This window comes from Pavona decussata, unplaced genomic scaffold (assembly GCF_977016875.1).
Source record: "Pavona decussata unplaced genomic scaffold, jaPavDecu1.1 SCAFFOLD_23, whole genome shotgun sequence".
Classification (NCBI taxonomy): Eukaryota; Metazoa; Cnidaria; class Anthozoa; order Scleractinia; family Agariciidae; genus Pavona; species Pavona decussata.
This window is the reverse complement of record NW_028145446.1, coordinates 602,501-616,376: the sequence shown is the minus strand read 5'-3', so window position 1 is coordinate 616,376 and position 13,876 is coordinate 602,501. Positions and strand designations below refer to the sequence as shown.

Below are 13,876 nucleotides of genomic sequence, written 5' to 3'. Positions count from 1 at the left end.
TGCAAGACAGATAATATGTCAATGTACAAATATTTAAAACAACACTACATTTTCAATTTGCCGTAAACCTGCAGCGCTAAAAAGCACTTCAAATTGCATGCATGACTGTTTCCATCAATTTCTTTGCAAAGGACCCAGAAATAAATATTAGGGAGCTTCACCTAAAACAAAAATAATAAAAAAAAACCCTAGATCTATACACTTCATGTTTCATATTTACACCGTTAAGCTATCAAATTATGTTCATTTCTCCAAATACGTTACATGAAGCTAGGTGAAAGTGTACATCAATCATGACAACAAATTGCAAGTATGTTTACACAAAATGCACTTTTGAGGAACTTTCACATTCTAACACCTGTTTTTGTTTTTTTTTTTACCTCAAGAATTCAAAAAAAGTTCTGCTTGTTTTCAGGTTTTAGTCTACACAAATCACAAGTTAAATCTCTAAGCAGAAACCAATTCCTCGTCAGAGTCATAATCACTGGAGTCAAGCTCATCATCCACCACTGACTTGCGTTTCTTTGCAATAGACACTCCCAGCCCAATAATGTAAACCTGTATAGAGAAAGTAAGGCATGGCCAATGAACACTTAGCTTACATACATACATACTTTATTTTGCCACACAAATGAAATAAATATACAATATAACATAAACAAAGAAACAATATAATGATTGCTTCACTCAGTCGCAGGAGTGCTCGATGCAAAAACATGCAGAGCAAAATATAAATTTAAGATAGAAAATGTAACACAGTTACTCGAGTTTCACGCACTAAGCGATCATCAGAAAAGAAAAGTGTCAAGGGGACCTCAAAGAAACTATAGAGAGCTTATAAGAGATTAGGCCCCCCCCAAACTACGAACTAAGAGTTGATTACAACAAATGAAACAAGTCAGTTCATCATTCATAACTACTTAGTTTGTTCTCAAGTATTTTCTTAAAAGAAGAAATGAATGTAGAGTTGATGACTTCATTGTCAAGCGAGTTAAAAAACTTGGGTCCTTGGAAAAAAACTGAAACTTCTTAATGTTTATTAAACAATATGGTAGATGGTAGGCATGGAAATTTCTAGTACTTATTGTAAGAGTGGAACTGATTGTTTTGGGAGAAATAACTTAAGAGTACATGTATACTATATTGACAGTAACATAATACTGGTACCTTGAAATAGACAGGAATTAAAGGAAAAATTGATTTACCAACTAGTAACTTACCAGCAAAAAGAGCCATGTTCCCCAATAATAACACGCACCAAAAAACCAAACTTTGTAGAAAAATCTGTTCAGGAACACTGCAGCTCGAGTCATAATGCATGCACCTAAAAAGGAAAAAGTGCAAAGAAAGGTGTCAGATGGTGTGACATAGAGGCTGGTTTACACAATTGCTTGGCCCAATTTGTCAGCCAATCAGCATCGGAACACGAATCATACGTGTATTTTGGCAGCTGATTTATGGCCGATTTGTGAGATGAAAAATTGGCTGGATTCAGAACTTCTGTTGCAGTGCAACAGAATTTAATCAAGTTGGGCCAAAACTCTCACATAGGCCACCACATCGATCAGAATTTCTAATTTGGTGTCACAATGCACAGTCATACAATTTATGTTCTGACATTATTGGGCTGACAAATTGTAGCATGAAAACTGGGCTTAAAGCAATATTATGGCACACAACAACCAAAATCAAGTTGGGATAATTTGTACATGGACAATGTATACAATGCGTCAACTTGTGCCAGAAAATGAGCTCTCGCTGATGTGTGTCACACAATGTGTCATTGATTGAGAAGGTATCATCATCATTATATCACTGTCCTCGCATATCCTGTCGTGTGTGACCAGAGCTAACCCAGTAGGATCATGTGAGCTTTGGTCATTAAATCTTGACTACTAAAGTGATGAAAGAGGCAGTTAGAATTTACATTTCAAGGACTGAATTCAAGGCTGGAGTGATGACTAATGCATTGTCATCTCCAACGAGATCCCATGCAAACACGACTTAGACCTGGAGACATTAGACTTCATATAATAATAATTGTTGTGGTCAGGAGCACAACAGCATAACGTAACATATCCAGTGACTAGGTCTTTCCATTCCTGTAATCTGCCAGTTTTAAACTCAAAATGATTTAACAAAGAAGTTCAGCTTTTCGCTCTCATTCAAAATCCTGACTTGCGACTATTCAAATGACAGCTAATGAACAGTAAGTACTTTGTTTGTTTGTTTTGTTTTTTTCAATGCATTAAAACTAATTTTTTAGAATTTTCTCTTGTTTTGAGTTTGATTGCTATAACCCACCTACAGGAGCGTCAGTAGCACAGACATGAATTTCTGGAGGTGGTGTAGTAGTTGGTGTAGTTTCATTTCCAGGCACTGTACCATTATGTCCAGACACTGTCAAATTGGTGTGAACTGTATGATTAACACCAGAGTTGGACTGAAAGGAATACATTGCTGTTTGGTTACTCAAACTTGTAGAAAAATTTAACTATATTATTACTAGTCACATTATCATCATCATCAGCCAACTGCACTGCAGTCGGTCACGAGCTTTTTCCACGCCTTCTGGTCTTGTGCCATGCTTCGAATCTCTTCTGGCATTGGTGGGTATGCCTGGCTGATTATGCTGGCAATGTCACAACACACCAATAACAAATGCCTTTCGGAGGGCTCTCAGGTGCACTCTGGGGACATGCCTATTTTATCATTCGTGACATCATTTTTAACCTTGTCTAGCAGAAACAATCTTGGAAAACAATCCCCAATGAGAAAGACTTTACAAAAACTTTACCAAAGTTATGTACAAGAAACCTAGAAATTTTTCATGACAAAATGGAAGACAAATTTGGCCTACCCAAACACGTCATTTATAAATGTCTGCCTCAGTTGTCAAGAGGGCCTCAAACCACATTTTTTGGCCATTTGGCACTCAAGGAGACCTTTCAAAACTACTCTGATCTTGTGTGTAGATTAATGTTGTTTAGAATGAGAGAGAATGGAGGAAGAATTTTGGAGGTTTGGTCTGGAAATGGGAACAAAAATTTATACATGTCAATGACAAAGTGAGGACTTTGTTCCTCTGGGTTGATCACACCCTCTGCTCTTAACAATCACGGGGTATAAAGATTCGAAGGCTTGGAAGATGGTGTCTTCTAGTTTTATCAGGAGCCCATGACTCAGAGCATACAGCTCCTACACCAAGCGTATGTCACAGTGTTTTAACAGATCAGTCTATTTTTTAGATGCACATGTATGAGCTTACCATTTCTCGCGAAAATTTAAATTCTGATTCATATGAGAATTATGCAAGTTTGAGACTGGTTTAATAGTAAGTCTCCAGTGGAACTTCAATCTCAAAATAAACGGGTCTGTGAAAATGTTGTTACACAAATCTACAGTAGTTGTGCGCTCCGGGTATGGGCTTCTAGTTTTATTCAGGGACTTACAGGTTCCATGTAGCGCTGGCTTCCATACATGACATACTGAGGAGCCAAAGTAAACAGCATGATATTGAGGAACAACATGGTCAGCATCACCATCAGAATCAAGAACAACAGGGCTTGTGGCATAGTCTTGCGGGCACGTATTTTATACAACTTACAGACTAGTCAAGGATGGTATCAGACAATGAAAAGTAAGAGCTGAAGATATTGTGTTAAATATCAAAAGTTCTAACACTGATTTGTGTTTGACATATTTTACTACTGGCAACCACTCAGACAGGACCTCTACAAGCACAAACAATTCACTGGGCATGCATGCATCCATCCAAAACTAATTCTACCGCTTGCACAACAACTACAAATATATTGTTCTTGACAGCAGAGAGATTATAAAGATGGTAAAATAATGAGGAGCTTCTGAAATTAGGCTGCTGCCTAAGAAAAATTTCAAGGAGACCACAAGGCCAAAAGCCAAGAAGTTTATGGGAGCCCAACATGTGAAGTGTTAGGGCGTGCTGCTCCAAAAAATTGAGACACCCAGAGCATTTTCTTTGGCACCCCAGGTTACTGGGCTCCCGTTAGGCAAGGGCCTTAAAAATTATAAATAATTTTATACCATTCACAGAGGTAAATTGAGCTATGTCAGGAACTCAAAAAACAAGAAAATAAAAGTCTACTAAGGATACTTTGATCCAGCAACAGCGTATTCCAATAGCTCTGATGCCAGACATGGTACAGTAGAGGAAGTAGAGAACAATAGCCACAAACAAACAGTAGTCCAGTGGAAATACCTGCAAAAGGGAAAATAATCCATTATTACACACACACACAAATAGGGTTTCACACTGTTATAGTATATGTAAGATGACGAAAGATCACGGAAAACCATGTCTAGTATGTATGCAAACAGCAGATACAGAATCTTTACAACTCTACCTGTGAGATCACAGTGGTTACCATCTGATGGTAATATTTCAGGTCCACATAAAAGAACCCCAAAATTCTCTTATTCAAAAAACAGCATTTTTTTGTTGTTGTTGTTGTTGTTGTTTTCAATTACAGAAAATTCTACTGGAAAACTTTTCCCCACACTTGTCTATCATACATGCAAAAAATCAAGGTAGGCCACCAGGCAAATTTTCAATTGAAAGGAAATGTTTCCTGCAGGCATTAAACTGCATTTTCACTGCCGGTTCGATACGCATGCAACTTTTGATAAGAAGTTTTGATTCATTCAACTGACACATACACGTTAGCTAATAAGTTGTAAGTTTCCGTACACGTGCACAACTAAAAACCCTTTCAGGCCTCCCTAAGCAGACAACATTCTCCAATGCAGTAGCATATATAAGAGATGAAGGTTGCTTGATGCTTGACACCCACAACAACAAAAAAGGTCAAGGGTTGAAAAAATCTTTTAGGTGATCACTTACTTATTTGACACAATTAAAGATTTTTTTAACCTTCAAAATCGTTTCATTCTTCGATGCAGTTCACCAATTTGTCTGTACTTTATCAGCAATTGATTGACACTTGATCAATTACCTATGATGGACAATCTGGAATAACTATCCTGAAAAGAACATACATACCTTTTGTGCATAAACCATCACAATGTTGATGGGATTGGGAAGCTGGGGCTTGGGAAGTGCATAACCAAACTTGTAACCCAGGGAATTCAGGGCCTTGTCCAAACTGGAAAAGGTGATAGCAGATTTTTAAACAAAGCAGACTTCAAAATTGAATTCAGATTCAGTAATAGTATTAAATAAACATAGAGGGTAGCCTTTTACATTAAACCAAACAATTTTTTTTTTTTTGGGGGGGGGGGGGGGGGGGAATCGAACATGATAGAAATTTCCCAAAGGAAATATAATTCAGAAGTGGGGTATACCTTGTGGGAATGCCTGAATTTTCTGGAAAAACAAAACATTTAAAGTTTATGTTATTTTGTATCTTAGCCCACTGCGAGAATATTCTTTAGACTAAATACCTGTAGGTGGCTTTTGATTTGCACCAAAATTGTTGTTTGAAGTTCTTTTCTGTCAAAATATTGCCTAACTTAGTTGGTTGTTTATGCTGCCACAGATTCTGGCCTGTGTTGTAGGATGGCCTAAATTGGACTATATGACATTAATTTACTCAGATGTCACTACAACTATTATTAATTTTAAGAAATGCTTAGGGCATACTAGCTTATTCTTTCAATAGAAATACTGTTACTGTAAGTGTTTAAAAAAATTGCTTACCCTCAATGGATAGTTCTAGGGAAATAAAAATATTTGATGTCTGGAACATACCAAGTGAGTAACAAGGAGACAAAGATGAGTAAGCCAAACAACAGATAGAAAATCCCAAACACCATTTCAAATGGTCGGCAACACTTGAGGCACTTATTGAGCCAGCTGAGATTAGCAGCCTGCAAATGTCTCTCTCTTCTGGCAAGGACCCTTTCCTCTCCTTCAAGCTGTGTAAGAAGTCTTCGATCACGACCAGACATCGTGCGACCATCTGCATACCTGGCTCGGATTATACGGGTACGTTCTTCCACAGATTCACGATCATGACTGACGTCTGAATGCTCTTTCTGTAAAATAAGCAACAAAAAAAATTTGTTTTTCACTTTTATTAGATGTTACAATCTGGGGAGTGAGAAATGGAAGAAGTTGGGGTTTACCTTCGAGTTCTTAAATCCTTTCAGCATAGAAAATGGTAGAGCAGTCATGCCATAGGCCTAAATTGAGAACAAAAGATTTTGGTCAATAATTATTAGTCAATTAAGTTCACCCTGGTGAAAATCTTTGGAGGATCTTCAAAGATCTTCAAAGATCCTCCAAGATCTGCAAAGATCTGCAAAGGTCTTCTAAAGATCCTTGAAGACAAGGATCTTTTAAAGATCCTCACAGATCCTAGAGGATTTCTTGAGGATCCTATAAAGATCTCTTGAAGATCCTGATGAGGATCCTTTCAAAGATCTTCTAAAAGATCCTGCAGGATCCTCAGAGATTTCATTAGGATCCTACAGGATCTTGAAAAAGATCCTTTAAAGGATCCTTTCAAAGATCTTTGTCAGGATCCTTAAGGATCCTCAAGGATATGATGAGGATCTTACAAGGGTCTTGTAAAGAACTGTCCAAGGATCCTCCAAAGATCTTTATTAGGATCCTTAAGGATCCTCAAGGGTCTTACAAGGTTCTTAAAAAGATCATAGAAGGATCCTATAAAAGATCTTTGTCAGGATCCTTAAGGATCCTCAAGGATATGATGAAGATCTTACAAGGTTCTTGGTAAGAACTGTTCAAGGATCTTCCAAAGATCTTTGTCAGGATCCTTAAGGATCCTCAAGGGTCTTACAAGGTTCTTAAAAAGATCTTAGAAGGATCCTATAAAAGATCTTTGTCAGGATCCTTAAGGATCCTCAAGGATATGATGAGGATCTTACAAGGTTCTTGGTAAGAACTGTTCAAGGATCTTCCAAAGACCTTTGTCAGGATCCTTAAGGATCCTCAAGGGTCTTACAAGGTTCTTAAAAAGATCTTTAGAGGATCCTATAAAAGATCTTTGTCAGGATCCTTAAGGATCCTCAAAGATCTGATGAGGATCTTACAAGGTTCTTGTTAAGAACCGTTCAAGGATCTTTCAAAGATCTTTTTCAGGATCCTCAAGGGTCTTAAGAGGTTCTTTAAAAGATCTTTAGAGGATCCTATAAAAGATTTTTGTCAGGATCCTTAAGGATCCTCAAGGATCTGATGAGGATCTTACAATGATCTTCAAAGGATCCTATCAGGGATCCTTGAAAAATCTTTGTCAGGATCCTTAGGAATCTTCGAAGGTTTGATGAGGATCTTACAAGGATCTTAAAGGGATCCTATTTTATCTCTTTCAAAGAACTTTCCCAAAATCCTTAACAGTCACCATGGATCTGATGAGAATCTTAGAAGGATTTAAAGAAGATCCTTTCAAAGAGACAAAGAGGATCTTAGAAAGATTTTTGAGGATCTTTTCAATGATTTTTGTCAGGATCCTTAAGGCTATAATTATTATAATGATCTTACAAGGATCTTTAGACAAACTTGTAATGAGAATCTTATCAGTTTGTTAGAGAGAACTTTGCAAATCATGGTCTTGTGATAAACCAAAATATAGAATAATAAACAATTTACTAAAAAATAATTGGGGTTGCTTTGGAACCAAACAGGCTAATTGTACCAATCTTGCAGTCGTGGATGAAATCACCTTTCAATCATGCATAAACCATACACTGTCATATGGCAATGCAGTTATAAACCTCACCTCAAAGGCAACAGAACTAAATATTTTTTTCTTGCAAAGAAAGTGATCAGCCACATAAAATCTCAACAAAACAAGATTTCCTGGGTCTACAAATATTTTCACAAAATGTGAAGACAAGCAATGACTGAAAATCTCTTTCTTCGACTTTGACAACACAAGAAGCTAAAGAACGAAACTTTACAACATTAGATTGTGATCAGTCGATTCAATATTAATTTTTGTGATTTCTGGAGCTGCAATGGGCCAATACTGTGGAATTTTCAGGTAACAACTGATGTTAGCCATATCCATGCATGAGTTATATTTTATTCCTATTTTACCTGATAGGGAAAAAAATAGGGCATCTATTTTATTTGTATTTTATTTTTAATTTTAAGCCTATTTTAAAGCAAGATAAGATAGAACAAGGTGTTGTATTTTATTACTATTTTCTCATAACAAACTGAAAAATAGCCTGTAAAACAGCCTGTAATCCTATATCACTATTGCTCAATAACATAGTAACACACTGTTTTATTTATATTTTTTCTATAAATAGGATAGGCAATGGCCAGTTAGATTGTCTGTATCGCATGTTGTATGTACATATTTTGTATACACCAAGGGAAACTTCATCTTCCTAATCTAAGGTGAAGTTACTATTTGTATTCATCATTGTTGATGTATACACCGTCAAAGTTGAGCCATATAAAAAAGACAAATGCATGATGTATACTTATTGCATGTACACTTTTTTGCTCAATCTAACAATTAAATATACCAGGTACTTCTTTGCAATAAACTTATAAACATTAAGCTTATGTATGCAATAATAACAAATGGTTTAGAAGAAAGAGCAAGGATGTACTTATTTTCTATACCACAAGATTAAGCTGTATTTTTGTTATTTTAATTGGGCAAATAAACACATAAAACCAAGATAAGCAACTGATATTAGTATTTGTAACTGGCCTGCTTTCCAGGAAAAGATTTAATAAAAAAAATGAAGCTTACATGTAGTACATGTCACTGAAATGCATTTGTAAAAACAATATTACATTCAGACCTTCTTCAATGGATCTCGACTCCATTTGATGCCAAAAAGAACAACAATGCTTTCAATCATAATTCCTACAACTTTCATGCACAGTGCTAGCTTTTAAAATGAGCAAGAAAACGTGAGGTCACAGCAACACTGGCAGCCATCTTGGATTTCATTCAGACTGGGTAGACTGGGCACGAACAAGGCCATTTTGGTCAGCAGATATGCCACTGCAGGCTCGCGGAAAAGACCGTTTCATTTTCGATTTAGGCGGAATATTCAAGAAAACAGGAGACATTTCCCGTGGATTTTTACCTCTGTGAAGCTTCAAAATGTTGGGTTCAAGCAAAAAAATGTGGATAACTACTTTTAGCAAGAGGTAAGCTTTGAAATCAATAATTTTGATGAAAAAGACTGCATGAAAATGTGTGATTTTATAGATCGTCTATATATGGGAATTTCGAATGCATGTGCTTTTTGAATCTTATTTGAGCTTACCTGCAAATTCGAGATTGTTAAGGTAAACATTCCCTATTTATTTTTGTTACACATGTTAAGCCTTTGCAAACGTTTTTACAGAGTAATTTGTAGCCAGGTTGTTATCATGTCTTGGTATATTAGCTGAAGACATAGTGATCTTGGTTTGATTGACGTTGCATGAAGATCTGGAGTTCATGATCAACTTCATGGAGTGTATAAGCTTATATTTTCTGTAGCACCATGAGTTAAAGGTCGGATACCCTTGTTTTGCTCAGAAATCAAAAAGATTGTTACAGATGAGAAGCTCACTGAAACATGTGTCTAAAAGCGTATACTTGGCACTGCCCAGATCACTGTCACAGTGATCACTGAGTAACCACTGGTCACTCAGAAGAACTGACTTAAATGCACTTTTTTCTGTTGTACTGCAGATTTTCAGCTCAATAATGTTGTCAAGGCTGATACTCAATCGTGCAGCTTCAGAGTCAAGTCAGCAAATCCTGCTCAATAAGCTAAGTCACTTATGACCGTTGGACTCTATTTTAACTGATTTGATTTTGTTGCAAATCGTGACTTCTGCTACTCCTACTGAGAAACAATAATTATTACCAAATAAACTTTTGTAACTTGCATAATGGAGTATTGGTCATTATTTGATATCATATACATGTACATGAAGTTGAAAACAGCAAGGGTACAATCAATCTTTTTTTTTTTTTTTTACAAAATATCCAATCATTTTTCTTTTTTTATTTAGCACTTCCCCTGAACCTTTACATAATTCAAGACAAAGCCATTTTCTGAATGTTTCTTTCCTGAGAAGTTTACTGTGAAATTGTTTTTCGCTGTTACTTGTTTGTAGCTCTGGCTGTGGAATACGGTCTGTGAATGACAAATTTATATTAGGTGCAGGAATATATGAAGTATTGACCATGAAATCATTTGCAATGGCAAATGCTACAACTAATTAAAACACATGAACTATGATAATTCTAGGCTTAGAACAAGGATTTAAACCATCACCTATTTTCAACCTACATGTATTTTATAGCTATTTTATTTCTGGATCTATAAACCAGCAGAGTGCTATTTTAACCCTATTTTTACCTGCATGACATACATTTAATGCCCTATTTTAAACCTGTTTTAAAGGTATTTTTGTACCATTTTCCCTTTTTTCCCCATTAAATTATCCCTGTTTTATGTTTACTTTAAGCCTATTTAAGCCAGGCTAAATTGGTTCTTATATATTTAGGTATTAAAATGCCCAATTTCAGCCTGTAGGTTCTTAAATCACTAGGTTCTTATAAATGGGTTTTTACCGTATTTTCAATTTTGTCAAAATTCATATTCATTAGAGTGAATGATTTCTTTTAATTTTCAATGTAACATAAATGCATAACTGTTACAAATTTATTGAAGGGTATTATTTTGATAACTGACATTGTACTAGGCACTGTAGGCAACATTTTCTTTTAACTTGTCATCCAACCATGTAAAAGTGTTGTTGTGGATGTTACCACCCTGTTGCAAGTTGTGATAACATTGTACATTGAAGTAGACATTAGTTCAACTTTGTACAGCACGTTTCTGCAGCTTGCAACACCGGTTGCAATACATGTAGGTATAACAATGTCTTTCAACTTTCAAGTCAAAACAATGTTGTGCTACAGCTTGAAAGACAAATAATTAATGCTGTCTGTATTTCTCATCCTTTATTCGTAGTAATTTTTTTCATGTCTTTCTGCATGTAAGTGGCCTCATTTTCATGACAACAAAGGGCTCACACAAAAGGAAGAAATAAGAAGAAAAAGAACAAGTTTGCTTTATGAGACATTTTTACCCTTTTTTTTAGATTTTTACATTTTGCATTAACTGTTGTGTTTCATGGTAAGGGATTGATGATTTTAAACCATGAGATTTTTACAAGTGTAAAACATCAAAGATCTATTTGTAAAAAGATGAGAATAATCTGAGAAATAAAATACATTTGGCATAAAATTTACTGCTTGTTAAAATAGGATATTTATTTTGTGCATGAAAATTAAGAGTATTGTGAGAGATGCACAAAAGGATCTTTCTACCATTTTTCGGAAAATCCCTGAGTAGTTACGATCCTTGAGAATTTGTGCAGAAACCTTGAGAAGATCCTTCATGTCCCTTCCTTGCAAAAATCCTTAAACATCCTTCAGGATCTTTGCAATATTTTTACTATCCTTGCAAGAACCTGAAGGATCTTTAATAGCAGAACCCTATAACGATCCATCAGGTCCCAGCAAGGCTCCTACAAGGACCATGAAGAATCCTGCAAAGCCCCTGTCAAGATCCATAAGGTCCCTGCAAAGAACCTTTAAGATCCTTCCGGATCTTTTTAGGTTTTTTCATGATCCTAACAGAACCTGAACCTGAAGGATCTTAGCAGGACCCTGTAAGGATCCATCAGGTCCCTTTAAGGATCCTACAGTACAAGGACCATGAAGAATCCTGCTAATGCCCTGTTAAGATCCTTCAGTTCCCAGAAAGATCCTTCAGGTCCCTGCAAAGATCCATTAAGATCCTTAAGGATCTTTAAAGATCTACTTAAGGATCTTTTGTGGATCTTTTTGAGGATCTTTAAGGATCTTGATTTGATATCCTCAAAGATCTTGCAGGATCTTGTAAGAACCTTGAAGTCCCTGCAAAGATCCTTCAGGTCCCTGCAAAGATCCATTAAGATCCTTCAGGATCTCTGCAGATTTTTATAAAGATCCTTACAAGAACCTTAAGGATCTTGGCAGGGTCCTGTGAGGATCCTTAACGTTTCTCCTACAGGATCCTGCAAGATCTTTGAGGACATGAATCAAGATCCTTAAAGATCCTCAAAAAGATCCACAAAAGATCCTCATGTGGATCTTTAAAGATCTTTAAAGATCCTCAAGGATCTTAAAAAGATTTTCACCAGGGCAAACAAAGCGTTGAGCCCACAACAGAACCCATAACCAATGAAACTGGCTTTTGATAAATTTCTACTACCAGTATCAGTAACAGAAAGAATACATTCAAGTAAGTAAAGGTGTGTCATGAGTCAGACAGGGCTGTCCTCAAGGTTCATAGCCCCCAGCAGTCACGCGAATGAATTTCATGGCAACCGATATTTGGAAAGACCTTCCAACTCCTTTAAAAAAACTCATACAAAGTGTGTCTGCTTTTCCGAAACAAATTATACATTATTTACTGTCAGAACAACAAATGAACTAATTTTCTTTTATGCTGACCTCGTAACATACGTTAACTTTTTTTACAATTAATAAGTTCTTCCTTCCTTTTGCTTTTTCATTTTTTTTTCTTTTTCTTTCTTTTCTTTTCTTTCTTTTTTGCCTGCTATCTAGAACCTAAATCAGCCAGGGAGCTAACAAGACAACCTAATGGTTTATTTAGCTTCCTTGCTTTAAACATTAATTTAACTAATAATTAATTTAATTTATATAACACCACTAAAAGATTGTAATAATCAACATGTAAATAGAAAAAAAGCACAAATAAACATTATCATCATTATCATCGTGTTACGACTGAGTATGCATTGAAACCTTGATGTTACAAATGAACCTGCTACATTGTAATTTACTCCCTAGATCTCCACACATGTCAAACTTTGTGGACAATTGCTTGAAACTTAAGAACAGCCCTTATCTGAGGAAGATTGAACATAAACCGAGAGAACAAGTTATTATTTTGTTCAAACTCTTCCAGGAAGATATGAGTAAAAGCTTGCAACCTACTGTTATGACAGAGAACTGCAGGGATGATAAACACTTACTTAAATGATAGACGGATCGAAAACTAGGCACAGATAACCAGCACATGATACTTTTTACTGGTAAATTCATTACTGGTTAAATCTTAAATATGGAGGCAATACCGTATCTTAAACATCTTAATAACATTGCTGAACAACTGACACATACCGTGTAGGTAATCATGATTACCATGCCAATGAAGGAAAGAAATCCCATCATCAGTGACAGAGCTGTTTCACCATCTACAGATATAACCAGGGTTTTAATGATTGCTGGTAAGTGGTCAACAAAATGGTTTTTTCACCTTCTAGTTAACTGCCTCTGAGCAACTACAAAAGCTGTGGTGAAAATTAATGGCCAAGCTAAAAAGGAGCCTTGCATGTTTACTCCCAATTTTCTTTTTGGATTTCAGTAATAATTGCTAAGATCTTCCTTTCCTGCAGTCATAAACCATGCAAAAAACCCTTTTAATTAGTTGTAACCATCAAAAAGAAATTAACATTTACTATCCCAAGATACGCAGAAAGCATTAGCAGTAGCAAAAGGAGGTGCCGTCTGTAAATAGTACATATAGTTGTACCAATCAGTGGTAGTAACTACTTTATTTACTCCAAGAGGATAAACAATTTTTAAGTGGGCACTTACTGCTAGCTTTCAGTTCATCTTTGAGGAACAAAAGCTTCTTGTCCCAGTCGGTGACATTACTGGGTGGCTTCTTCAGTGGGGCAAAGGCTCTGCAAAAACATATTCTGACCATTGGCACATTTCATCAAGAGATAGCTACTAGCAGAGCTGTAGAAACCTGAGCTAAAACAGCCACCATCTGCATTTTCATCTTCAATCAACATCTTACA

The 13,876-nt window shown here is 36.0% G+C and overlaps 1 protein-coding gene and 2 long non-coding RNA genes across 3 annotated transcripts in view; 2 read left to right on the top strand and 1 right to left on the bottom strand.

Moving 5' to 3' along the window:
• The first annotated feature begins 237 nt into the window (after positions 1-237).
• LOC146485970 (uncharacterized) lies at positions 238-559 on the top strand. The gene is made up of 2 exons (XR_014861268.1): positions 238-366; positions 423-559. It is a non-coding gene; the product is annotated as an uncharacterized LOC146485970 (long non-coding RNA).
• The window catches only part of LOC146485968 (putative lysosomal cobalamin transporter), an 18,681-nt gene continuing 5,166 nt past the window's right edge, over positions 362-13,876 (bottom strand). Inside the window, exons 7-16 of the mRNA XM_085102684.1 lie at positions 13,668-13,756; positions 13,191-13,264; positions 6,127-6,183; positions 5,750-6,036; positions 5,042-5,144; positions 4,136-4,240; positions 3,453-3,602; positions 2,305-2,443; positions 1,221-1,324; positions 362-558 (exon numbers count right to left, since the gene is read on the bottom strand). Coding sequence (XP_084958810.1) covers positions 448-558; positions 1,221-1,324; positions 2,305-2,443; positions 3,453-3,602; positions 4,136-4,240; positions 5,042-5,144; positions 5,750-6,036; positions 6,127-6,183; positions 13,191-13,264; positions 13,668-13,756 — 1,219 coding nt within the window. The 3' untranslated portion in view covers positions 362-447. The remainder of the gene's footprint in view (positions 559-1,220; positions 1,325-2,304; positions 2,444-3,452; positions 3,603-4,135; positions 4,241-5,041; positions 5,145-5,749; positions 6,037-6,126; positions 6,184-13,190; positions 13,265-13,667; positions 13,757-13,876) is intronic.
• Positions 8,907-9,878, top strand: LOC146485969 (uncharacterized). The gene is made up of 2 exons (XR_014860828.1): positions 8,907-9,142; positions 9,675-9,878. It is a non-coding gene; the product is annotated as an uncharacterized LOC146485969 (long non-coding RNA).